The sequence below is a fragment of the Gadus morhua genome, chromosome 10 (genome assembly GCF_902167405.1).
Source record: "Gadus morhua chromosome 10, gadMor3.0, whole genome shotgun sequence".
NCBI lineage: Eukaryota > Metazoa > Chordata > Actinopteri > Gadiformes > Gadidae > Gadus > Gadus morhua.
The window spans coordinates 26,582,417-26,608,636 of record NC_044057.1 but is presented as its reverse complement, the minus strand read 5'-3'; the positions used below and the strand labels follow the sequence as shown (position 1 = coordinate 26,608,636).

At 44.2% G+C, this 26,220-nt stretch overlaps 5 protein-coding genes across 11 annotated transcripts; 4 read left to right on the top strand and 1 right to left on the bottom strand.

Moving 5' to 3' along the window:
• Positions 1-2,236: 2,236 nt before the first annotated feature.
• On the top strand, positions 2,237-5,247 carry rack1 (receptor for activated C kinase 1). Its single transcript, XM_030368797.1, has 8 exons — positions 2,237-2,509; positions 2,971-3,142; positions 3,534-3,681; positions 3,844-3,939; positions 4,143-4,253; positions 4,512-4,652; positions 4,841-4,951; positions 5,134-5,247. Exons 1-8 carry the CDS (start codon positions 2,401-2,403, stop codon positions 5,197-5,199), a joined length of 954 nt encoding a protein of 317 aa, XP_030224657.1. The 5' UTR covers positions 2,237-2,400; the 3' UTR covers positions 5,200-5,247.
• Positions 5,248-5,733: 486 nt separating this feature from the next.
• nme5 (NME/NM23 family member 5) lies at positions 5,734-10,442 on the top strand. 3 transcript variants are annotated; one of them, XM_030368798.1, is made up of 7 exons: positions 5,734-6,065; positions 6,206-6,405; positions 7,473-7,573; positions 7,689-7,807; positions 9,571-9,804; positions 10,027-10,195; positions 10,287-10,442. In XM_030368798.1, the coding sequence occupies exons 1-6, from the start codon at positions 5,946-5,948 to the stop codon at positions 10,063-10,065; spliced, it is 813 nt and encodes a 270-aa protein (XP_030224658.1). In that variant the 5' UTR covers positions 5,734-5,945; the 3' UTR covers positions 10,066-10,195; positions 10,287-10,442. The 3 variants fall into 3 exon arrangements, with proteins under 3 accessions (XP_030224658.1, XP_030224660.1, XP_030224659.1); XM_030368799.1 differs by having other exon boundaries at positions 5,832-6,065; positions 9,571-9,838; XM_030368800.1 differs by lacking the exons at positions 9,571-9,804; positions 10,027-10,195; positions 10,287-10,442 and adding an exon at positions 7,947-8,370 and having other exon boundaries at positions 5,789-6,065.
• Positions 10,443-12,546: 2,104 nt separating this feature from the next.
• hnrnpaba (heterogeneous nuclear ribonucleoprotein A/Ba) lies at positions 12,547-16,302 on the top strand. Of its 4 annotated transcripts, none has more exons than XM_030368790.1 (9): positions 12,547-12,650; positions 13,103-13,373; positions 13,780-13,948; positions 14,036-14,194; positions 14,310-14,441; positions 14,557-14,662; positions 14,780-14,938; positions 15,048-15,133; positions 15,585-16,302. In XM_030368790.1, exons 2-8 carry the CDS (start codon positions 13,129-13,131, stop codon positions 15,116-15,118), a joined length of 1,041 nt encoding a protein of 346 aa, XP_030224650.1. In that variant the 5' UTR covers positions 12,547-12,650; positions 13,103-13,128; the 3' UTR covers positions 15,119-15,133; positions 15,585-16,302. The 4 variants fall into 4 exon arrangements, with proteins under 4 accessions (XP_030224650.1, XP_030224649.1, XP_030224651.1 ...); XM_030368789.1 differs by having other exon boundaries at positions 12,566-12,703; XM_030368791.1 differs by having other exon boundaries at positions 12,566-12,703; positions 15,048-15,158.
• A 343-nt stretch (positions 16,303-16,645) lies between these two features.
• phykpl (5-phosphohydroxy-L-lysine phospho-lyase) lies at positions 16,646-20,173 on the bottom strand. Of its 2 annotated transcripts, none has more exons than XM_030368781.1 (12): positions 19,986-20,173; positions 19,720-19,838; positions 19,440-19,599; positions 19,272-19,346; positions 19,097-19,184; positions 18,882-18,998; positions 18,684-18,766; positions 18,403-18,583; positions 18,024-18,178; positions 17,518-17,607; positions 17,197-17,327; positions 16,646-16,769 (listed from the first exon to the last, which is right to left on the bottom strand). In XM_030368781.1, the coding sequence occupies exons 1-12, from the start codon at positions 20,090-20,092 to the stop codon at positions 16,747-16,749; spliced, it is 1,329 nt and encodes a 442-aa protein (XP_030224641.1). In that variant the 5' UTR covers positions 20,093-20,173; the 3' UTR covers positions 16,646-16,746. The 2 variants fall into 2 exon arrangements, with proteins under 2 accessions (XP_030224641.1, XP_030224639.1); XM_030368779.1 differs by having other exon boundaries at positions 18,358-18,583; positions 19,986-20,172.
• A 498-nt stretch (positions 20,174-20,671) lies between these two features.
• On the top strand, positions 20,672-26,131 carry LOC115552566 (protein FAM53C). The gene is made up of 5 exons (XM_030368787.1): positions 20,672-21,323; positions 22,907-23,186; positions 23,293-23,353; positions 23,434-24,272; positions 24,541-26,131. The coding sequence occupies exons 2-5, from the start codon at positions 23,103-23,105 to the stop codon at positions 24,775-24,777; spliced, it is 1,221 nt and encodes a 406-aa protein (XP_030224647.1). The 5' UTR covers positions 20,672-21,323; positions 22,907-23,102; the 3' UTR covers positions 24,778-26,131.
• Positions 26,132-26,220: the final 89 nt, after the last annotated feature.

Genomic DNA, 26,220 nt, shown 5'->3' with positions numbered 1-26,220 from the left:
TTCTTTACATTCAACCTGGCCATAGGTTTTTCTCTTCTTTATGACTTTTTGACAGTTCTTGCATTTGACTTGTGGTGTTTTGTATTGTTTAGTTTCATTCTTATCGACTCAAGTAACATGTTGCATTCCTGTGCATTTATGTTTTTGTATAGAATGCTCAAAATTTGTATTTGAGTGCAAGCCAGTACTGAAGGAACCATATACAGTAATTAGAACGATGCAGAAGTGTGTTGGCTCTAAGCAGATCCATTGTTTGGTTAATTCTTCTCCTTCTTCCTTTTTTTGCTCAAAATAGTCTTGTATCAAATGCTTGTCAGCCAAGTGTTATGTATTTTCATTGACCTATCTCTTAATCATAGGTTAAAACGTGTTATATTGCCATGGCTTTTGATCACCAAAATAATTGCTTGCCATGTTTTTGTGAGAAAAGTTGTCGGTTTATAAAGACATAAATATTATTATTACACACTCTGATACACATTCTTAGTGTGTCTCTATTTAACTCTTTCACACACAGTGAAACACACACACTCCCACACATGCTCTCTGGGAAATTACAACAAAGAGGGATTGCAGCAGGCTAGTCTAACTCAAGAGTTTTCAAGGCTCTTGTACAAACAAGACGAATGTTTGAAATTGCTTTTTTTTCCCTGTCCTTTTTGTTGATACTTAAAGATGATTACGTTTGAATTCATTCATAGACATTGTTTGAAGGTATAAACTAGTATGTGTTTACCAGATTAACTTCCGTTTCGGGATTGAGGTCAGTGCTCAACTATTGATAGGAAAGATATATAATTTGATCAGAACATTTACAGAATGTGTTTATTACCTGGACATAGTTGACTGCAGTGAAGCAACCACAGCGCCTTATTAATGGTTATTTATGTTTATAATGATTGGTTAGAGTTAATTACTCATGTTTGTTTTTATTTTAAATAAGAGTAAGTAATTGTAGATCGATTTCTCCAGCAATACACATAGATTTTGATATCTATTGGCCAATTTTATTTTTGAGTGCATAATTCTTCAAATAATGTTTTTGTGTGGCAGGGTAATTGCTATAGCTACAAGCTAAAAGCAAGGTCAATTGTAAAATGGCTTCATTGCGAAACAGCAAACATCCCAGATATGATCATCAAAATGACCTTCAGCATGCTTGGTAAGTCTAATCAAGACTTGTGAAAAGTGACGGAACTACCATTATTAAAAAGTCCATATAGGTTAACCAAAGCAATTGATCTTACTGTGTTTTAAAGAGTTATCAGATATTTTCTGATTTGTTTGAATTGCCGATTCATCACCAACTTTGAATGTGTAGCATACCATATTCTGGATAAGCCAATTACATGCAACTGAAAGTCATGGCATGCTGAATTAGAATTAGGAGTGGAAATGGAGTCAACAATTCAGTAACTTCTTAACGACAGTTGTACATGCCTGTTTGATGGGATTCTGATAGCTATCTGTCACCTACATCGTTATGTGTTTATTTCTTTAACAGATTCTATCAGAGTACCTTCAGTGGGCCTATATGCATAGCAGCATCTGATAAGACTTTATTATAAACAATTTCAGTATTATTTTTTGACTTGTACGTTTATTTGTTTCTGAATGGATGTAAAAGTATTGAGCTATTTTTGTAATTAATCAACTTTGCTTAACGAACATTCTGGTCGACTCAACATGTAGACTGAAATTAATAATCCCTTGTCTAAAACAGTTTGTGTATGGAATAAAGAATTGAGTTAAATAACAAAACATGTTTCTATAATTTAATACTTCGACCATGAGCCCGTTGAAATAAGGGTATAAAAAGGGTGGTCAATTAGTTGTTCGATGATTTCACACACACACACATATATATATATATATATATATATATATATATATATGCATAGATATCTTTCATAAATATATATAGATAAAAATAATAAATAAATATATTATTTATGTATTAATTTATTATTTATATTTATACGTATTTATTATTATATATATATATATAAATAAATTATATGAATAGGTCCCACTATCGAATATAATCGTTGACTGGGCTCTGATAGCTCTATAAGCTTTTAAACTTACTTTTGCATACAATATACAACTATCACAACGAATAAGTTAAGTGTATGGAAAAGTGCTGGTTATTTTTGTATTGCTTTTTATCAGTAAAACTTTCATTTCGGGTAGTTACTCTGCTTCTTCCTCACTAGCGGTTAGCATTAGCTTCCTAACTCCCAGCGTCCTTTGCGGCTCATCTCGACCCCTCAAAGGTTTTGCATCCGGCTACGTACTTCCTTTTTCTCTGTGCCCTAATGCGATGAGGACCTAGGGAGACCTGGACCTCGAAAGAATCTAAATCCATCTTAGCAAAAGGCACCACCAAACGTCGCCAAGATGACCGAGCAGATGACAGTGAGGGGTACCCTTAAGGGCCACACCGGTTGGGTCACCCAAATCGCGACTACTCCACAGTTTCCCGACATGATTCTGTCTGCGTCCCGAGGTGAGCATTTCCACCGGAGCCTAGCCCCAAATGCTAACGTTAGCGTGCTCGCCCTAACCGGGGGACTCAGCGTTGCATTTACCGAGCCGATTCTGTGTTCACCCGGGAAACGCCAGAATTGTGTGTCCTCCGTGCATTTGTAAAAACCGACCCGTAGTCTGTGTTTGTGGACCCTCTCAGAGGGGTCGAGGCCTACCGGCAGGTCCAACAGGGCTGGGGTTAGCATGTCTCGGCTCTACCCCAGCACCCTAATAAACGCGACACGTGTGCCGAAATGCCCTGCAAGAATCAGCTGCTGAAATGGGAGATCTATGAACCTGTCATGTCCATTGGTGGTTAGTTGCCGCCAGTTTTGTAATACTAGTGCAATTCGGTCGATTGATCAGCCTGTTATATTCGTCGGATGGATGTGACGTCTTGAATGTGTACTAAGTCCTTGTTGTATGGTTGCTGTTTTTCAGACAAATCTGTCATCATGTGGAAGTTGACCCGTGATGAGACCAGCTACGGAACCCCCCAGCGTGCTCTCCAGGGCCACTCTCACTTCGTGAGTGATGTTGTCATCTCCTCCGATGGGCAGTTTGCGCTGTCTGGATCCTGGGACGGCACCCTGAGACTGTGGGACCTCACCACGTATGTCTTACAGTATTTTGCATTTCCTTCTGCATACAAACCTGCCCTTCATTTGAATAGCACATAACCGTCATTTGATACAGATGAGAAATGTCAATGTCAACCGCCAGCTTGAAAGTCAAATGCTTGCCTATTTAAGTTCCTCCATTGTGTCAAGGGTGCAGGTTAGAGTTGTGATGGAAAATATTTCAATGCTATCTGTTTTCAATGATGATAAAGAGGCTGTTTCTGAACTCAACCTGCACCCTTAGCAAAACATCTGGCCTTATTTCCTTAAGCAGTCCTGGAACTGTATTTTTCCATTGCATTAGTCACCTTGATTGCTTCCAGGCCCAGCAGGTCGATGGACAATAGAAGTATCGTCTTGACACGCATGTTTCTTTCTCCTCAGCGGACTCACCACCCGTCGCTTTGTCGGCCACACCAAGGATGTTCTGAGCGTTGCCTTCTCCGCTGATAACCGACAGATTGTGTCTGGTTCTCGCGACAAGACCGTCAAGCTGTGGAACACCCTGGGTGTCTGCAAGTACACCATCCAGGTACATTGGCAGCTTGTTGTCCAGCTCTGGCATACCGGAACTCGCAGGTCGGGTTTGAACTACTTCATTCTGATTAGGTAGTGATCAAGGTGGATCGTTTGACGCTAAACCCTTGTGTGTTACTCTTCTTGTCTGACCTATGTTCACGTCTCCCTGTTTTAGGACGAGAGCCACTCTGAGTGGGTGTCCTGCGTGCGTTTCTCCCCCAACAGCAGCAACCCCATCATCGTGTCCTGCGGCTGGGATAAGATGGTTAAGGTATGTTAAGCTTTTTGTTCAGAACATCCATTATCAAACAGGCGTACGTCTGATCTTTGCCCGATGATGACCAAACTTTGCATGTATTACCTGAAGTATGTGATGACTTAACAAGTATGAGGGCAGTTCACACACGAGTCATTGATTTTGAAATGTGGCAGGTCGTAGGTTAGTGGGTGCTAACATTCTGCTCTGGTTGCTAGGTGTGGAACCTGGCTAACTGCAAGCTGAAGACCAACCACATTGGTCACACCGGCTACCTGAACACAGTTACCGTTTCCCCCGATGGCTCCCTGTGCGCTTCCGGTGGAAAGGTACGGTTAAGCATTGAGCCACACTGCTACCACGATGTGGGACTCCCATGTCATGTACTTGGTGTCAAGGGTGCAGGTTAGAGTTGTGATGGAAAATATTTCAATGCTATCTGTTTTCAATGATGATAAAGAGGCTGTTTCTGAACTCTACCTGCACCCTTAACAGAAGTCCTGATCCCCTTAAACGGTCGTGGAACTGTACTTTTTGTTGCGCTGTGGCCTTGTCTGACTGTCGACACGCGTTCTTGCCCTCCTCAGGACGGTCAGGCGATGCTGTGGGACCTGAACGAGGGCAAGCACTTGTACACCCTGGACAGCGGTGACAACATCAACGCCCTCTGCTTCAGCCCCAACCGATACTGGCTATGCGCTGCTACTGGCCCTAGCATCAAGATCTGGGTACGTGCACCTCAGTGTCGAAAGTGTGCAATAAAACCCAAAAGAGCAATGATGAAATTCATCTTTGCCTACTGTATTTTCTGTGATGATAAAGAGGCTGTTTCCGAGCTCAAACCTTCATTTGTCTCTGAAGTTGTGAGCAGTTTCCCTCGCCCAGTTACTCACGTACTTGAATGTTGTGTTTCTAGGATCTTGAGGGTAAGATCATCGTCGATGAGCTGAGACAGGAAGTGATCAGCACCAACAGCAAGGCGGAGCCGCCCCAGTGTACCTCCCTGGCCTGGTCTGCTGATGGACAGGTAACGTGCATTTGGCTGTTGATCACATGGATTCCTCTTCCCCAGTGATTATAATATTTCACATTAACCTCTGATGTCTACTGAAGATATCCCTGCAAATATGAGGGGAAACTGCTCACTATTGTCACCATCAGCTCATTTATATATACATTTCTAACATGGCTCAATGCTTGCTTCCTCAGACCCTGTTTGCCGGCTACACTGACAGCCTGATCAGAGTGTGGCAGGTCACCATTGGAACCCGATAATGCGTTCCAGAGATGATTGGTTAAATAAAAGACAGACTTTGAAAAGAATTTGTGCCGTGGTGTTGCTGCCTTTTTGTCAGCTGTACATTCCCTTCGGCCGATGTACTTATCAGCGTAGGTTTGCTAACGTGGATGTATATTAATGGTTGACTATTGTATTTAATTGAAGCCTGTCTTAAAACTATTATTCAATTAAAAGATTTTTATTTTTCAGTTAGGAACTTCGTTTGCGTGGTACATGGTTACAGTGCATTTATGAGTGAGACGCGCGGCTACAGGATAAACGCACCAGGGAAGTCAACAAACGCATATGGTTTGGGGGAAAGGTTTCTTGTTGACCTACAATATGATACATTTCAGTTTGTTTAAAAGACTCAACTTCCGACCACCTTAAGAGGTTTGACTATTTCAGCGTCCTACGTAGACTTGTGTAAGCCTAGAAGGTTACTATGGCAAATTGAACAATGTGATTACATTTTACTTTATAAAGTGAAAATCTTAACTAAATTTCAGTAGATTACAAGGGTCTACTGAATTGTTAAAAGCAGTTAAAACTGGCCATGATTAGTCTGGAGGGGACGACTTAATGCCCAAGTAGGACCCGCCTCTCGGCCTGGCTTGGTTACCTAGCAACAGTTAGTGTTGTACTCCAGAACCGTTGGATAACGTAAGCGAGTTGACGCATAGCGCTTACGTCCTCTACGATAAACCAGCTTTAGCAGTCAAATGCAGTATAAACTTAAACGATGATGACCGACACCTCCCTGCATGTCGAGAGAACCCTTGCGCTCATAAAACCAGACGTGGTTCACCTGGCGGAGGAGATCGAGGACGTTATCCTTAGATCTGGCTTCACTATTCTACAGGTGGGTGACCGTAGCTACAGGATCTGCTATTTAAGCGCGACTAGTGCAAGAAATGTTTTAGATGTATATACTTTTAATTTTCCTATCCATATGATTGTGTTCATTGCCATTTGGCCATGTATATTCGACATTTTAACCAGAGGCGGAAGCTGCAGCTGAGCCCCGAGCAGTGCAGCGATTTCTACGCGGAGCACTACGGGAAACTGTCTTTCCCCAGCTTGACGGTGTTCATGAGCTCTGGACCAATCATCGCCCTGGCGCTGGCCCGCGAGAACGCTATCGCCCATTGGAAAGCCCTGATTGGACCAGCCCAAAGAGCCAGAGCGTCAGAACCCGAAGGGTCAGACTGTCAAACTCCAGATTGAAGATGCTCCAATATGCTTCGATTTTTAATGAAATACTTCAAGTTGACAGACGAAAGAAATCAAATGTATATTTATGCGTAATATAATTCTGATATGACCCATAATCCTGTTTTAAAACACTATCAAATTTCGTCCCAATAATTCATGGAATGTGCATTATATAGTCCACACTATAGCCTATATTGAAAAACAAATAATTATAAAATATGATTAAGAAACTCCTTAAACCTCAGAACTGAGTGAGACTAATGCACCTGATTTCATGAGAGCAACCAGTGGGTTCTACTCAAGAGTTGGACTGAATCACACATTTTTGTTTTGCAATCGTGCTTATACAAGCACCGTGTTGCCTTTGGGTCACGTATAACTAATTAAAAAGATAGCCACTTCAAAACACAATATGGCCCCCATTGTTTAAGATGGCTGACACTGAAGGACTAGTCCATATAATTAACATTGACCTGTATAAATCTATCAAATGTATTGATCTTGGTTTTCCATGCAAATGCCCATTCTGCATATTTCATACCGCTTAAGTCTCAAACGTATTAGTTTGTTCCGCCCTCTCTGAAGTGGCTTTGCCTTGCGGTTCATTACCAATGAACTGTGTTCTCCTGCTTCCTCCAGCCCTGGTGGAACCGTCAAATATCTTCCAATCACCCATCCATCTTCTAGCATTAGAGTAGGGTAAGCCTGGGGGATCCCTCTGTGTTTCCAGGCCAGCTGAGAGACCTATCCCTCCAGCTTGTCCTGGGTAGCCCCCAGATTGTAGACCGACTGGTGAATGTAATCTCAGCAGGGTCCCCCTGCAAACCCTGCCCAAAGATGGAGGCTCATCTGTTGCTTCTGTCTCTCTTCACTTGTGAACGAGATCCCAAGATACTTGTACTAAAATCCCCCTAGACGGGATCCAGTGGAGCCTGAGGTCATTTCCTGTAGTTCAAGGTTGCATGTCAACCAATAGTTCAACCAAATGTAAAGAACAATGAATCCTGTTAGTTAATATTTTGCGTCACTAAATGTCTCCTCACATCCTCTACAGCCTGAGAGCCAAGTACGGCACGTCTGACCTGAGGAATGCCCTCCATGGCAGTGAGTCGATGACTGCCGCTCAGAAAGAAATCAAGTTCATGTTCCCAGACTGTAAGTCGTTCACACAACATGTTTCATCTTTCAAGATCCCCACTGGAAGGAACCTTGATGAACCAATCTGTGTAACCACGCCCACGACCCTCCCCTCTGCCTGGCTCCCCTCCAGCGCTGTGTGAGCCGGTGCCCATGGCCGAGGCCGCAGGAGACTACTTGTCCAAACACGTGAACCCCACTCTGATCATTGGACTGACTGAGCTCTGCAAACAGAAGCCCCTCGACCCTTGTGTAAGTTTACTTTGCTCTGATTATTTGGTATACCTCTTCCCTCCTCAAGCAGAGTTTGTTTGTGTTTGAGTGCCGCGGTGCTGGATGATACCCCACTCATGCCTTTGGTCCTTTATTTCTGTCACCATGTCTTCGATAGATATGGTTGTCCCACTGGCTGATGAGAAATAATCCAAACCAGCCCAAGATAGAGGATGCTGCCATTGTGCAAGAAGCCGAATAAAGAAGAGAAGAATGTATTTTAAGTAAATTTATGTAGTGATTAAAGTTGTCTTCAGTGCATTTTGTTTCATTTTGATTAACAGAAAATGTATAATCGGGTACAACTGCCATTCAAATGCTCTCTACTTATTCTAATGTTGGTGATTTGATGCTGTTTTAACATCCATCTGCATCATGTAAGAATGCATTGTCAGGATCAGGGATCGGACACATCTTTAGTTAGGAAGCACCAAAAACAGAAAATAACTTGAAATGGTTATTCAAAGAGCAGAAGAAGATTCTTCATTATGCTAGGGAAGATATTAATTCATTGCAAATCAGACATAAAAGGATGAAATGAATGATATTTTTTCCACTTCCTTCTATTATCTTCTATTATCTACTCAGATGGTTTTATTATGGTTAATCGTTTTAACAGTCGTTGCTTTGTAATTCAGAAAGACTTTTTATAATTTTGGCCAACTAAGAATCTTAAGATCTAGAATTATTTATGATGAACAGTTTCAACCCCATTGACCCTAAAAAAAAAAAGCCAAACAGCTTGTCTAACAGTTTAATACATCTATATGTAATTTAGACTGAGTCAATTAACAATACATAAGTATCTTATACATTTGTACATGAACACAAACAAAAATATCACGAATTGCGATTAAACAATACTGTGATGGCGATAATAACGGCAGAAAAAGGGCGTGAACAATGTCTAAACAGGAACACAGGGATATCTTGGGGCTGCAGTAGTCCCTAAATCACATTCTTCAATCTTCATGGAGTCTCTCCTAAACCTTCTTTAGAACGTCCCTTGAGGTGGGGTCCAAGTCAAACAGGATAAAGATATCCATCTTTAAATAGAGCTCTCCGTTTGTGCGACCAGTAAGTATTTTGAAGCAGCCCTTACGCTTGTTTTCATGATTGTAGCCTACTATTTGTTTTGTATTTAAAGTAACGAGGAAAAAAAGATCTTCCGATCCCTGCTTGGTTTCGTTTGTGATAACGAGTTACATTATAAAATGTTAATAATCATAGTTATTCTTTTCTGAAATATGCTTTTAGCTGTCTAACGTTCTATATTGCGAGCTTGTCTGGGGTAGGCTATTATAACTGGTTTATTATCCGGTATTCTTTATAAAGTCATGATGTTACACATAGGCTACGTATTGTTGTGAGCAACTCAGCTTTAAATATCCTATTCGTCAGCAAAAATCAAAGGAGAAGTAGGCTTGTTAGTGAAATTCATGGCGCAGATTAAAAATAAAATGTTGAAGTTTCACCGAGAACTGTGGGTTGTCCCCCGCGGTGGTGCGCACCTTGGCCAACCAGTGGGCGCGTCCTCGGGGAGCGTGCCTTCACTTGCACCGTTAGGTTCTGTTTTCCCAAGTAAGACGTCACCAGACCAATTAGGTTAGGAGTTCTAAACTATAGGCAAGGCAAAAGGTTTTGAAATTAAAATTGCAATTTTCTTTGAATGTATGGCATGGCATGAATGGCGTGCAATGGACAGCATTTGTTTTTTCAATATCTGAGAACTGTCGTTTCAGGTCAAAGATATCAGAGTAGTCCAACCATGTCGGACACTGAGAAACATTTCATGGAGACGTCAGAGAACGGTCACGAAGGGGAGCAGGAGGAGGACTATAACGGCGGGGCCGCGCACACCGAGGAGGGGAACGGAGGCGAAGCGGTGGAAGAGTGCGAGGAGTGCGCCGGGCCCGAAGCCCGCGGCGCGGAGGAAGCGACGGACGGCGACTCTCAGAACGGAGCGTCGGAGGGCGGTACGAACAACGCCAGCGTAGAAGAGGATCCAGGGTAGTTGTATTTCACTTTGTGGGAACGGTGAACATCTTTGACCTAGGCCGAGTTGAAAAAAACAACCAAAAAAAAAATTCACTGTACATTGAACATTTCTATTGCCGTTCTAATCTACCAGTTGTTAGAACATGTGCACCTCAGTATATTGTGAATTGTCTAACTTATTTTTCCCCCTTTTTGTTTAGGAAAATTTTTGTTGGACGTCTCGGATGGGACACTCGTAATAAGGATCTCAAAGATTACTTCTCTAAATTTGGCGAGGTGACTGACTGCACCATTATGACTGACAAGGAGACAGGGCGATCAAGAGGCTTTGGCTTCATCCTCTTCAAAGAAGCAGCCAGTGTAGAAAAGGTGAGTGAGTGAGTTATGGATGGAGTGTATTTAAAAGTTGGAAGGGAAATGTTGAACAGGGCCAACTAACCCCTACAACGGCTCTGCCCAGGTCTTAGATCAGAAGGACCACCTGCTACATGGCCGACAAATTTACCCCAAGAAGGCAATCGCGAAGCCGAAGAGGAGGATTGTCCTTCGTGTTGAGGAGATTTTGCGCATTTTGAACCTACCATAAATAAAGCCTTGACATTATTACCCATCGATATCCATTAGCTTGGTCTTGGTATTTTATTAGAAGGTTGCATCAGCTATCAACCTGGAGGAAGTAGGAAAAGACACACCGCTATTGAACACTTTAAATTGATAAAAGTAATTTATAGATATGTTTATTCTTGGGGATGGAACTATCAATAGCAAATGCATAATATAATATAATTGCAAAGACACCTCAGAGTGGTTGTATAGAATTGGCTTCTATACGATCAAAACAGAACATTTATATTTGGTCCATTCCTATAGGTCAAAAGTCTGTGCCATGAAGCTTGTACCAGGAGCACTGCTGTGATTTCATATCCCCCATGGCTTCACTGCATATTTAGACATTTCCATTTTGGCAGCAAATATTATTGTGAAATTCATCAGTCGTGAAATTATTGTTGGGTTGGAAACGGCCTGCGAGACGTGGAAAAACAAAGTATTAATTAACCTAATGTATGGTATATTTAGGTATATTTGGGAGTTAGGCTACCACACTTTTGAGTCCTCTCAACATGGGGTAGTGTCACCATCAAAAAGTCCCATGATGCATTCTGATGTACAAGCCCTGCAGTAATATGGGTGACCATCTTTGAAAATTGCTTCCATATGATTTCCAGAAGATAAGGTTTTCTCCACAAAGAGTTACAGCCGACAGGCCGGAGGACTTGGAAAGCCCAGGCAAGATGTTTCCCCATCTCTATTCTCAAACACATATTGACATATTCCCTGAATAGACGTTTATACTGAGATCACTCATCTTCACTCTCTTGACTACATCCTGATCCTAAAGGTTCGAAAATAATTTCCTGTAGTTCAATGTTGCAGTTCAACCACTAGATGTCATCAAGAACTAAAGTCAGTGTATAACATAACATATCAACGGAAAACAAAACAATGAATCCTGTTAGTTTATATTTTTTGCGTCATTGAATGTCTCCTCACATCCTACAGCCTCAGATAAACCCACGTCTGACCTGAGGAACGCCCTCCATGGCAGTGGGTCAATGACTGCCCTCACAGAGACATGAAGTACATGTTCCCAAACTAAGTCATTCACACAACATGCCGCATCTCTCAAGATCGCCACTGACCCTTGATTAACCAATCGGAATAACCACCGTGCTCCACGGACTGTTGTTGCATCATGCTAGAATGTATAACAGTATATATCAGTTAGGAAGAGCCACACAACACAACTGACTTGAAATTATTCAAATGGCCGAGGAACATCTTACATAATGTCAGGGAAGATAATATTAATTCATTGCAAATCAGGCAATTTAGGTGGAACGAATGATTCTTATTCCACTTCCTTCCATTACATAATCTACTCTGACTGTGGTATAATGGTAAATGGTTTTCTTTTATTGAGACGTTGTCCTCAAAAGATGCAGCTCTCGGTCACAGAGGGACAACACATTTAAATTAAATTACATCTTGATAATGCCATCTATTTCAAGCCTTTTTACCCAACCAGCCATATGCAATGCAATCACTGAAAGAGTCAAGTATGAATAGTGGTATGTCATGACCCCTGATCTAGAAAATCAACGTGGCAGACTCAATATTGATACATCCTCATATTATAGGTTATTATATCATGCTTCTATTGGTATACTAACAAACCAACTATTTTGCCAACTATTGGGTCACATCATCTCTCGAATCCAAAATCAAATATTGGCCCACTGATCTTAAAATCTAGCATTATTCAGGATGGAGACAATAGTTTGAACCACATTCTTCACACTTAGTAGTTGAAACGGCTTGTGATTCAAATGATTCATTGAAGTAACCTACATCTCAGCTAGAGACATCATATGTCATTCAAACGGAATCGATCAACAAAAGATATACATCTAATACATGTATACTGAATCATTAGCATATAACTGCGATGTTTACAAAAACATCAGGGCTGTCGCTCGAAGACACGTTTACCACAGCTCAGAATATAAACCTAATGAAACAGATGATATGAAAGGCAGGAAAGGTACTGCGAGTTCCCAAATGAAAAGGGCGTGAATAAGTGGCGCACGAAAACGGAACACTTAAACTTGATTGGCCGGTTCTCCGAGTGGCAGCATCGCTTGTCCAATCAGCGGGCTTCCTGGATCTAATGGTGATTTTCCTACCGGTTCTATAAAACTAACCACGAGTTGGCGTCGAATGGGAGAATCCATCTTGAAGAGAGCTCTCCGTCTCCGTGTGACCAGTAAGCGGCATTTCAAGCATCCATCACGCTTGTTTTCATAATTGTATTATTCTGTAAGTACCGTGCTACCATTAGATCACTCTTAGGTCGAAAGACTAGTAGTTTATTTCCGCGCATTTCAAGTAACAAAGCATGCAATGTCGCGCACGGCCTCCGCATTACGTAACTGCGAATTCGCTAGTCCAATTCCTGCTTGGTTTTGTCTGCGCGATAATGAGTTGCAATGTCGCCGGCGATTGTTTCCCTTGACATGGGATGCGGATGCTTGACATTAGTCCAAACCAAACGTTTAATCACACGCAGTCACTGTTAAAATCGTTAATTTCTGCGACTGTACGGGACGCCATCGCGCCGGCCAAGATGGTGGAGGAGGAAAGGCTCTCCCCGGCCGGCCGGGCGCAAATGGCGTGCACCACGTCGCGTATCCTCACTAAAGCACTGTGTCGTTTCAGGTTAAAGGAATCGTAGTAGTCCAACCATGTCGGACACTGAGCAACAGTTCATGGAGACATCGGAGAACGGTCACGAAGGGGAGCAGGAGGAGGAATATAACGGCGGGGCCGCGCACACCGAGGAGGGGAACGGAGGCGAAGCGGTGGAAGAGTGCGAGGAGGGCGCCGGGCCCGAAGCCTGCGGCGCGGAGGAAGCGACGGACGGCGACTCTCAGAACGGAGCGTCGGAAGGCGGCCAGATCAACGCCAGCAAGGGCGAGGAGGATGCAGGGTAAGGTGGTGTTTCGTTACGTTTGGGGAAACATCGGGAATATGTGCCCCGTCTTTCGCCCCGGATCCTTTGTTCAGTCGGGCTTTGTTGGCGCCATGTGCAAAGCGGAGGGGGGATGGGCGTTGTGGCAAGGATCAAAACCAAAATGCAATGACTGTTACTTAAGTATGCACCGTGTTCAGAGTGTTTTTTACGATTGGATTGCATGCATATCGGCTATGTTGACGCTAAAAGCGAACCGTACGCGTTGTACAGTAAGTGATTCCGCTGCCTTTTACGTCATCGGCTGCAACAGATGGGTCCATGGAGCGCCGGTCGGACGTTCAGTCCCCCGAAAGCAGCAGCAGTTATGGTGGTGGTCTTCAAATATGTGACCATATACCCCCCCCCCCCCCCCTTTGTTTAGGAAAATGTTCGTCGGGGGTCTCAGTTGGGACACTAGTAAGAAGGATCTCAAAGATTACTTCTCTAAATTTGGCGAGGTGACTGACTGCACCATTAAGATGGACCAGCAGACCGGGCGATCAAGAGGCTTTGGCTTCATCCTCTTCAAAGAAGCAGCCAGTGTAGAAAGGGTGAGTAGAGTGGTGCTGTTGTATGTGTTTAACAGTTGGAAGGGAAATGTTGACCAGAGCTCACTAACGCGTTACTGCTCTGCCCAGGTCTTGGAACAGAAGGAACACCGACTAGACGGCCGACAGATTGACCCCAAGAAGGCCATGGCGATGAAGAAGGAGCCGGTGAAGAAGATCTTCGTAGGCGGCCTCAACCCAGACACGGAGAAAGACGTCATCCAGGAATACTTTGGAACCTTTGGAGAGGTACGTCGTTCGTCTTGGTGGTGTCTTTAAGGTTTTGATTGGTGGTTCACTTGTCTTGCCCTTTAATCTAACAACTCTTCCTGCTTTTTCTTATTTCTCTCCCCAAAATGTTTAGATTGAGACAATCGAGCTTCCGCAGGACCCAAAGACGGACAAGAGGAGGGGATTTGTATTCATCACGTACAAGGACGAGACCCCGGTTAAGAAGGTTTTGGAAAAGAAATTTCATAACGTCAGCGGCAGCAAGGTAGATAACCACACGCACAGTCCCAGTCCCAACAGCCAATCACCGTTCAGGTGGCCTGCGTCTGAGGGTGAAGTGTTGACGTTCTGTTATTGTGTGTGTGTGTGTGTGGCTGTAGTGTGAGATCAAAATAGCTCAGCCCAAAGAGGTGTACCAGCAGCAGCAGTACGGAGGGCGCGGCGGGGGCAGTGGATATGGTGGGGGTCGCGGCAGGGGTCGCGGAGGTAAGTACCACCGCCGGTACATTAAGACCTAAACACGCCTCCGAGCCTAGCAGGAGCTTCTATGGTCGGCGTTGACAATGGCTGACGGTGGCTGGTTGAATGTGCCGTTCTGTGTAGGCCAGGGGGGGCAGAACTGGAACCAGGGCTACAACAACTACTGGAACCAGGGCTACAACCAAGGCTACGGAGGCTACGGACAGCAGGGCTACGGAGGCTACGGCGCCTACGGGAACTATGACTACTCGTATTACGGCTATGGGGGTGGCTATGACTACAGTAAGCGATAACCGCCCCCCAGAAAGAGTCGCGAATGAGAGAAACTTTATTTTTCTTGGTCCTCCTTGTTGTACAGAAGAACTCAGTCCCTTTTTCTCTTGTCCTCCAGACCAGGGCAATACAAGCTATGGGAAAACTCCAAGACGTGGAGGCCACCAGAGTAGCTTCAAGCCATACTGATCACATGTAGTGCAGGTATGCATTTTTTGCATCATCTACGGTAATGACAACCTAGCTGTAACCATTAGTGCCTTTTTGACTCAAAATTTCTCCATCTAGTCTAAATCCATTCAAACATTGTGTTGGAAAGGGGCGGGGTCAGGGTTTGCTGTGCCTCGGGGGGTCAGTAATCATTAACGATGGATTCATTCCATGTGCCAACCATTTTAAGATGCATCCCTACAAACACTACTGGATCAATAAGGGTTGAGATGGTGGTGGTGGTTTAGATTCAAAGATCGAGGGGCCCTTTTCAGTGGGGGTGCTAGGTGTGGCAGCTAGTGGCCCCTTTCCCCCCTCTTTCTGTGTGTCTGTGTCCATTTAGCTGATGTGTAAATGACATCCATACACGTGTCTTGTCACTTGACTGCATGCTGTGTGTTGCGTATCGACTGAGTAACGTTAAGCATCGTGTTTTTCTTTTAAGGTCTAAAGTAAGTAAGACAAGGAACCCATGGTCTGACCACAGCGAACATGGGCTCTGGCTTTTCCTTTGGAGTTGGCTGAAATTTGGACTCATGCTCCATTTGTACAGATCAAGTGAGGAACTGGGGAAGCAAATGTCACTTTTCCACTTTTTATTTTATATTGTTTTGTGTCCATTTACATTTCCAGCGATGGAAGTGTTATTTTTACTGTACTTTTTGGTACCTTTTTGAATCTAATGTATTGTATGGTTGTATTTTACTTGTCTACTGGATTTACCAACACGCAGGAGCTGGGGCTTTTAAAGCTCATGAAATAAAACAATTTTGCTTATTTTCCTTTTTGGTGTTTCTAGATGTTTAGTTACTTTTTATTTTTCCCTCCCGTGCTGGATGAGAGTTGCATGGCTTGGGATGTGGGGTGACGCAGGATAAGGGATTAAAATAATCAAACGATATCATTGTAAGCGTGTTAAGTGAATGTTTGCAGTTGGCAAAGTAGACGAAAACAACCAGCATTTCTAATTTCGTTTTTCTTTTTGGCTTTTAAGGAAATTCTTCCCCCTTTTCATGTTTGCAATTTTAAGTGGCTTTACTAGTTCAATGATATACCCCGAAGCGCAAGCTTGTTAATGTAAGAGGGCACTCCCTCTCTCACTGGAAACTCATTCCTCTAGTGTCTTGGGCAAATTGGTAGAAATAAATTTTGTTTATATTACACACGGATCCCTTTGTTATTATTTGTAAAACTAATGTTAAATGTTTTTGTACTGTTAAATGGCTTGCGTGTTCTGGTAATGCTAAAACATGGACGGCTGGTAAGCAACAGAGGGCTTAGGGTCCCCTAGCTCTGTGGCTGACAGGGCGGGTGTTGGTGGGACACTCGGGTCCTGAAAGGTTTGACGGTAGTGCTCTGGTAAGTGCATATCCCAATGACTTATCTTAAGATCCCTTACAAAGGGATCTTAATTCTGAGTGGTCATTTTGGGGGGGGGGGAGATGCCATGGATGGAAAAGGTGATGTCAGGGTAATGAGGTATACTTACTTAAACAAAGACAATAATACAGTATTTCGATATTGTTTAATATTTTGGCATAACCAGTTGACATTTCCTGGATCTGCAGTAGTTATCCTCCTGGGTTCTGGATTACTTTGGATTAAGGTTAGGGAATGACCACCGGCATGTCTGAAGAGAACAAAACAAATCATGCATTACGGTTACTCAGTTTGATCACAGTATTCATCTAGAGCTTCCTGCTCCCCTTTATATTTATTGAAGATTTGTTTAGAAGTGTTAAATGAGGTGAGGATAGTTGTTACACTTTTGCCAAAGTGAAAAATACAAGAATATTTAATTACTTTTGTTGAAACAAAGTGAGGCATTACGTATATTCACATTTCTACCTCTGAACCTTCTGAATGTGACCATCGAACAATGTCTAATGCTATTAAAGTTTTTCTACAGGTTTATCGAACATTAGATGTCTTTATTTTTTCTCGAGTTGAGATTTTTTTTATATAACTAGGGACTGGTGATAGTTTTAGACTAGATCTGCATGAAGGTTTATTACGAAGGTTTTAATGCAGTCATTGAAGTAATTTAACTTCCTCACCAGTGAGTACGTGGTCAATCTTCTGCGCCACGAGGTCTGCGTCTGCTATGCTGAAGCACATGGGGGGCTTGAATTTGATCACACTCTCAAACGGGCCATCTGTACTCACAAAGATCCTCTCCTCTCTTAACCTGTACAAAGCAGACTCAATGTTACGCACTTTCCCAGTGTGGCTATTGAAACCAAACCAAAGACGTACCGTTGTATGTCATCAACGTTATGTGGTCCTATGCAATGTTTTTTCAGAGTTGTGTGCATATGAACTAAAAGGTAAAAACTTGTAAACAGTTGCTCTGTGGTGAAACTAACACTAATCCCCACCTTTTGACCACTGCTGCCGCGACCTCAGTGGCAGGAGTCCTTAGCTCTCGGTCGACCACCAGCTCCAGACCCAGAAACAGCCCTACCCCACTGTTAAGTAAACGTTATGGCATTAATATGGGCTGTTGATGGATAACATTAACTGGAATACTATGCTAGACTCAGTATAGCATACTGAATAGTGTCCACTAGAGGGAGCAATGATACAGTAATGGCCCTGTGGTACGAGTTCAGTGTCGCTTTTCTTAATTGGATCCATAATGAGAATGGAGAATTGCCATGATGTATGATTTCCTTGCCACATATTCTGCCTTCTAAACTGAATTTTTCACACATGATTGAGATTCCTCAGAAAGGGTAATACAAGGGCTGGTATAAACCAGCCCTTCTAATAACAGTTTTTAACTAAGTCCTTAAATACTCTTTGTTGACCCAATTCTCTGCTATTTCCGTGAGGGAAATCCAATATGCAATGCAATTGTACCCGGATAAGCACACACCCTTACCGGACATCCCCAACTATCTGATGCTTAGTTTGGAGCTTGTTGAGCAGGTCTTTAAGGTGTGCCCCCACCCTGGTGGCGTTCCCTCTCATGTCTTCCTGCTCAAGGACATTTAGGACGGCCAAGCCTATCGCACAAGACACCGGGTTCCCTCCAAACTGCGTGGAACACCAGAGACACAAAGCATGGTGTATTATGTAGTCAAATGTAAGAAGAGTTCCCGTTTTGGTTAAATGCTTTATCAAAAGAAGCATGTTGAAAGGTAGTTAAAATATTTTGGTATGTTCAAAACATTAAGTGTTAAACATGGTAAAGCGCAGGTCCTGGGCGGCCTCACCGTGTTGAAGTACTCCACCCCCGTGCCGGCGAAGGCCCCGGCTACCTGCTCGGTGGTGACCACGCAGGCCAGAGGATGTCCGTTCCCCATGGGCTTCCCCATGGTCACGATGTCGGGACAGCACGCCTCCCCCTGCATCTGAAAGGCCCAGAAGTGGCTCCCCACGCGGCCGAAGCCCGTCTGCACCTCGTCCACCACGAGCACACCCCCCGCTGAGCGCACGTATCTGCAGGCAGGAAGCATCGTCAGCGACGTGTTCCCTTAGTTCCCTTGGTTTCTTCTTATAGTAATTTGTATAGTACGTCCTAGGGGAGCCGTTTACTCACTCTGACACTTTAGTTAAGTATCCTTGCGGCAAAATGATTTGGCCTCCAACACTTGGCAAGGACTCACAGAAGAATGCGGAGATCTGGGAAGAAGGAATAATGTAAAAAAGGGGTTAGGAATACTTCATGCCACCAGGATGGTCATAGCTGGTGTTTCTCAGTTTCTGATCGGTTTCCTCCGCGTTTCTTTAGGCATACCTTACGCCCTTTGCTGTGCACGTCCTCAATCACATCTCTTACGGTGTCTGCGTATGCTTCCCCTGGGTTCGGGTGGTCTTCTCGGTACAACCCCCGGTAGATATCGGGCAAGGGTGCCTGTGGGGAGGACATGGAATCCAAGCGTTGCTGTTTAACAAGTCCACAGTTCTCTTCTCTCAGAGGTTTGTGAATGATGCTGGCCGGAGGATACACACCACATGGACCCATTCCTTCTGACCTGACAGTTTTCGGAACTTGTATGGACTTATGTCGATGAGGGACTTGAGATGACCATGGTATGCACTGGCACATGAAGAGTTCGATTATAACCACTATAAGAGTCTTTAGTCATTGTAAACATTGTAAACCCAGTAAAAAAAGAAGCCTTACTGGTCTAGAACAATCACATCTTCGTGTTGGGTGTATTGCTGGGCCAAGCGCAGAGCAAGATCGTTGGCCTCGGAACTGTCAAGTCAAAATGCAATGTATGGAAAACCGTACTAAAAGGATACGACTTAGAATGATATGAGCCTTACGGGGTATGCAAGACCTACTTACCCTGAATTAACAAAGTAGAAAACGCTGAGTTTGTCCGGAAGAGTCGCAGACAGTCGATTTGCATACGAGATGATGTTGTCGTGCAGAAAGCGAGAGTTGGTGTTCAGGAGTTCCATTTGAGCGGTGGCGGCTCGAGTGACGTCTGGGTGACAGTGGCCAACTGATAAGAGACGGAGTGCAAGGGTTCAGAGGAGCAGTAATGTTCAGCTCTGCAGGCATGCACAATGCTAATGTTTATGATCATCGTGTTTATGGTTGGCGAATGTAATTAATATTTCACCATGGTGGACGTTGCTGATGCAGTCCAAATAGCGCACGTCCTTTTCGTCATACAGGTATTGTCCTCGACCTCTTACTATCTTAACTGGGTTGTCCGAATAAAACAATTTGATGGATTGCCTAGCAATGGAGAAAACACATAGTTTTAACGAAACGTAGGCGTGATCCATTGCACAATAATGAAATATGAACTCAATGCATGCACATTGACGTGGCGAGCATTTGGAAGTTAAAATCTCTTCGAAGCTAACTAAACGAGTTACATACCCGATTAATTTCCTCCTCATAGAAAGGGTCTCGTCTTTGCTGAATATTTCCTTAGACATGTCTAAGCCGTTATTGACCTGGAACTGGTCGGACCTGTGCTCCTGCATTTCCCAGTGTGCCTCAATAACAGTGTGCTTTTCCTGATTATGCACGATCCAATCTCTTTCGGGATCACGTGAACGTGCTTTGGACGTTCCGCTTTACGGCTTCCGTATCATATGCTCGGGTTGTTTATACAAGGGGTTCACAAACTTTTTTGTTCCAAGGACCCCTATTTGTAATATTTTTTCGGGGGTTTGGAAGTCATTTTTAGATGCTTTACTATTTAAACAAAGGATGTGGCTGTTTTCCAAAATATGTATGTAATATACATCATATTCACAACAATTAAAGCAAGAACTTTGAAAAGCTTGATTCTAAGGCTCCCCTGAACAATGCAATATTATAAAAACTGAAAGAGAAGCACTTAGAGAAAAACACGAAAAGTCAACCGAGACTTCATAATATAGTAGTGCAAAGACACATTGCATTTACAGTTCTTACACTCCCATATTGATCGATTTTATGTTTATGTATTGGAGGAAATAACATGACTCGTGTCGCCGAAGTTATGCTTTTTATTTTTTGAATAATCGATTTGTGACATTTATCCCTAAATCCCTATCGGGAAACATTTCAAGGCCCAGTACTAACGGGTCCACGTACCGGGGTTGTGGATTGCTTGTTTAAACCCCCCAATTTTATATACTATCTATAGTTAAATTAAATCATATTTGAAATAAGTAAAGAACTATTCTCTGTGTGGTTCTTGTGTGAACAGAACCACCGCAACCGCTTCTTGAGCAAGGCACACACAGAGGGTACCATGCTGTGAAAAATAGCACACACACACCCACGCACACGGACTCATTTAATGCGGAGGTGCCATCGCTATCCGGTTCATAGTTAAATAGTTTTGATAGATGTTGCTAATGTGGTGGTTGTGGAAAGTCACAAACACAATTTGAATGGTTTATGTCATGGTTATAACGCATCGACATGTGCGCAGATGTTTGTAGATGTATGAACGTTAAAGGAGAGAGGCTAACTGAGTTGACCCGGCGGGTAGTGATGTATATACGCTGTGAACGTCCCAAAAGCGCTGGGTAAATTACAAACGGTTTTTCAACAATTATCCTCTTGATGATTTAAAGGGAGAATTGAAAAAAAAAATCGATTTTGGATGTGTGGTTATTTCCGTTCACCCCTGTGATGGTATCGTCCAAAGTATATAAATACTCGGTCGGCTCCCGTGCCCTCCTGTGCAGCTCTCGGTTGCTAAGGAAACACGGAATGCAGGTAATACATTAGGACAGCAGCAGTAGCACGCTAGCTATCAAGCTAGCACTGGACACTGTTAGTACACCAGAGATACGTAGGAGAAGAAAAAAATAACTGCGATTATCCGCCACTTTGTCGTTCTGTCGGGACTTGCCACTGTGTATTGTGTATTTATGTTGATGGATACGACCGGTGACAGAGTAGTTCACAGGCCGGGGTGCGAGTTAGCAGGACGTTAGCTCCTCGGAGCAGGGTAGCTCTGAGCCTGGTAACGCCTGGTTATTCACATGAGCTGCATCATGTTTCCTAGTGTCACCGTGTGGTTCTTGTGTATGGATGAATGTATATTTAGTTCATATTCTAGATGTATTATCTGTATCCAGCACCAGTGTTTTCATGGTACGATGGAGGATAATGCAACAAGCCAAACCTTATTAACAATCCAGTCTTAATGTGTTAACTTTAGCCCGATGTGTTGCCCAAAGTATGTTGACTTGCATTCTGTTTGTCATTTTGCGTCTGTAGTCATTTCTTGGAAATCTCACTTTTGGCTTATTATCTGTATTATTATTATTATTATTCCCAAGTCATGTCATCTCATGTTAATAAGTTGTTGGTGAACCTCCATTTCGTTGATCACTTTCTTCTGGACGTTAAGGGATGGACCAATGGTATCTTTGTATTTTCTTAACCTTGATCAATAGTTTTGTATCTTATTTATAGGCCATTGGTACTTAGCAATGATGCCTTCCCACATGTTTACCTAAACGAAATAAAGATGTGACCATTTCATACATTCGGTTTTGGATCACTTGGCAGTCACAGGTCTCGCTATTTGAATTGGCATTTAGCACTAGCATGTTATAAGTAGCATACACAGGTAGTATATATATGCTCCATGTTTGACACATGGAACAATGCCATTTGGTAACATCTCTGTCATAAGCTGTTATCCGTTTGACGGCGAAAGACTGCCATGTTTACTCATTTAAACGGCATGAAGTTTTTAGCATTATGCTTTTAGACATGTGCCGGATAGGCCAGAGCAAAGGTTGAGTCAGAGTGTTGTAAGTGTGCCAGGGCCATTTGGGACCTCTAGGCCAAAGTTTCCCTGGCCACTATCTTGGTGGCAAAGCAAACCGATGGGATTGGTGCACACAACCTTGTGGTGTGACCACAAGCTTTTGAGTCTGGCTGCAAAGGATGTCCTGTGGCTCTCTGTGAGCTCCTTAGGCTTGGTGGTTTACCGTGGTAAAACAGAAACACTTTAAAGTCTATTGTCCGTTTTCCTTGGCCCTTTTGTCTTCTTTGCAACAACGCGACCGAGTGCCTCCAGTCTCATTCCCCACTTTCAGCGTCCTTCCCCTCTACTCTCGAGGTCCCTCCCTCTTATTTTCTTTCTGCCAAATGCAATGGCCTAGCCCCTATCCACCTGACTTTATTAGGAACCAATTAACCTTTTTGGTTAAGAGAGATAGTCTTTGTTGTCACAGCACTACATAGCTGGCTTTGGAAGGTTGTGGATATCTTAAAAGTGTATTTATCTGTGATTTGTTGTCAATGTTTGTATATACCATGACCAATTTGCCTCATGTCCCCAGCCCACCCAGTTGGACCTGAAGATGACCACAGTGTAAGGGGATAGTTGGTCAGGCTGGCTGTTTGAGGTGCAGAGGGGACGCCGCAAACCACGCCAGGTTTCTGACAGACAAAACCCCCGATACCTCCACTCGCCCACCCCCCCCCCCCCCCCCCCCCAATCATCTTCATGACTTCCCTTTAGTCTGGGCTACAGCAATGGTGACGCTTATTACAGAGCAGCTACACAAGCAGAGTTTGGAGGATCCTTATCAGAAGGCATTCTCCTTCAATGTCAACGTGGTAAGTGGCTGCAACCCAACTCTATGTTTCAAGGGGCCTCCTGCTCTAGAAAAAAATAAAAAAGAATGATGGCAAAATGAAATTGATCAATATACTTGCGTTTCAGCCGTTGCCTGTGGTTGGTTCTAGTCCGACAGTGTCTTTGAGCACGTATGGATCCACACCAGGTATGTGCAAGAAGAAATAAGCGCAGCATGTTTGGTGTTGATTTGATGAGATGATCTCACGGTAATCTCTGCATTCCCAGAGAGCAGTTTGGCCGCCTACCCGTCATGCAAGACCCATCTCCTAACCGCATCCTCTGCCCTGCGGCTCCCCGTCCCAGTGGGTGAGCCTCTGTATCAAACTCAAATCCCCAGCGCCTCCGTCACCAACCTGTCCTTCCCCGGTTCCCCCCCGCCGCCACCGAAGCGCCACTGCCGCTCGCTCTCCGTCCCAGAAGACCTCTCCTGTTGTCGTTCCACATGGCGCCCCAGCGCCTCCCGGGTCTGGACCCCGGTCAGGCATCGCTGCCAGAGTGGCAGCATGGCCAGTCTGGTGTCCGCCGCCAGCAGCTCCCTGCCCCTCTGCGGCCGCAGCTCCTCGGTCACCACCTCCTCCCTGCACTCGTCCTGCAGCCCCATGTTTGTGAGCCTGGCGTTGAATCCGGACTCCCCGACACCTTGGAGCTTCCCCTGGGACCCCTGTGACACACTGAGGGGCGCCTGCTCCACCTTCCTCCCTGCACCGTCCTCCTGCTCCTCCTCGCCCGCCCCGCCGGCGTCCTCGCGCTCGCTGCTCCAGCGGCGCTTCTCCCTGTCCCCCGTGCACACACAGGGCGCCTCCCTGCTGCTGCGGCTGCCCTGTGAGGCCTCCGGCCCCGCCGCCCCTTTAACCCACCGCCCCGCCACGGAGCAGCCAGCCCTCTCTCCATCGCCCAGCTCGGCCTGCAGCACGCCCTCCTCCTCCAGGCGCGTCCCGCGCCCGGCCCTCCCACGATGCCACTCCCAGCCTTGCGACATGCGGAGGCCTTATCTGAAGAGACGCCACGACCCAGACATCCTGCCCTGCTCCAGGCCGGGCCTCGACTTCAGCAAGATGACTCAGGTGAGGAGGCGCTGGAAGGGTTTGTTACTTTGCTTTGGTTGACTTACTCAGTTTGTTTGTATGAGCCACTTACAAGGATGTCTCCAGTCTCTTTTCATAAAGTAACAGAAGGTCCTATAGGCAGGACCTTCTGGCAGTGTTCCTCACAACCATAGCCCTGTTTCCATGGCACCCAGACCCCCTCTACAACCCCCCCCCCCCCCCCCCCCCCCAACATCTAGTTTTGGAAGATGAATGGTAAAAAAAGATGTGTCTCTTTCTGGTGCAGATTGGTACTGGGGAGTCCCTTGGCGCGGGGACTAATGTCAGCATGTTTGCGAGGCCTGCGCAGGGAGAGCGTCTCCCTGCCTTCTCCCCCGCAGAGCTCCTGGGACGGAGCAGCATCGGCCCGCTGAGCGAGAGCGAAGAGGACAACAATAAAAGAACAGGATCCCTAATGGATGGCGGGAACTTCTTTGAGCGAGATTGCACTGAACTGGACTTGAACCTAATTGAGGAGAACTGAACGGCCACTCGGTGCCTCCTCCTCCCCTCCCCCTCCTCCTCCTCCCCTCCCCCTCCTCCTCCTCCTCCTCCTCCTCCTCCTCCTCCCACTCCTCCTCCTCCTCCACCTCCTCCTCCTCCTCCTCCTCCTCCTTGACTTGACTTGACTGTGTACAGTCGACATGTTGACCACACATGTAACTGAACACGCACTATATGGCAGATTTTCTTTGTTTGGGAGCCGGCTGCCCTCCTAACGCACATGTTGAGATCCTTTTTTAGTAAGGAGAAATGCAGATATCAAAATACAATATTATCATCTTGAGCAAAAATCAATTAGCATTTCATAAGAATGTAATGGTGCCTGCCTATTCAGCAACCCATCAGCTACAAAGCACACACATTAATGTTGGGCACACAGTATTCTAGCTTATGGACCATAACGTGATTTAAGTCTTAATCAGGAAATGCTGTTTTATGCATCCTAATCCACATCACTAATGACTGGCGCACATTAATTAGGTGGATATTTTGTATACTACAACAGAAATAACCTGCACAGATGGCTTGAGCCAGCAGTAAATGAGCTTGCAAGACTGACTTGCTGTTCACATGCACTTCTCATTCTTGACCTAAGCCTAAAATGTTTATTTAAGACGCATGAAATTTAACTTGATACATTGTTGGGATGTTTTTGTTTTTTTTCCTCAGAAAGATGGTCATTGATGATTGCTGTATTGCTTCAAAAAGAGTGAATACATTCCAGATTGTCCCAGTATTTCAAAGACCGTCTATGTAAAACGAGCTCTTCAGAAGCACATCTAATCTAATGGCTGCTGTGCTGTCATGCATTTTATTTGACCCAGTGGCATACCCTATCATCAGCAAAGATTAACTTTGCTTAGCCTTTCTTGTAATAGAAAATGTATTACATGGAGGGGGCTCCCTTCATTTTTTTTGGAAATTAATGTAACTTTTGTCAACATTAATTACGTGTTTTATGCTATAGTTTATATTGGTCATGCCTTAAGCTGTAAGGGCAGAATCCAAATGGTTTATTTTTGTTTGTGTTATTAAGTGTTCGAGTGGGATGTTATGAGTCTTTGGACTCTTTAACATCAATGCAATGACGGAGTTGCACATGCACTATAATAAACAATAAATTAGCCTATGCTGCAGTTTGATCCAATAGGGAACATTGTAAATACACGGTGTACAATATTGTGCCTATTCTGTGAGTTCTAGGGAATAAGAATCAAGAAGTGATGCTAAGTATTGGTGGCCTTTAGAGATGATTTTTTTTAATGCGTTTTCAAATGGATTCAAATTACACAATTTGTGTACAAATAAAGTTGAATAGAGAATGGCTTTCTCCATTTCATGTCCTGTTTTGTTCTAACGACCTCAATAGTAATTTGGCATATTCTCTCATGCAGCATTGTCGTAGCCTATCCAGCTGTAATCA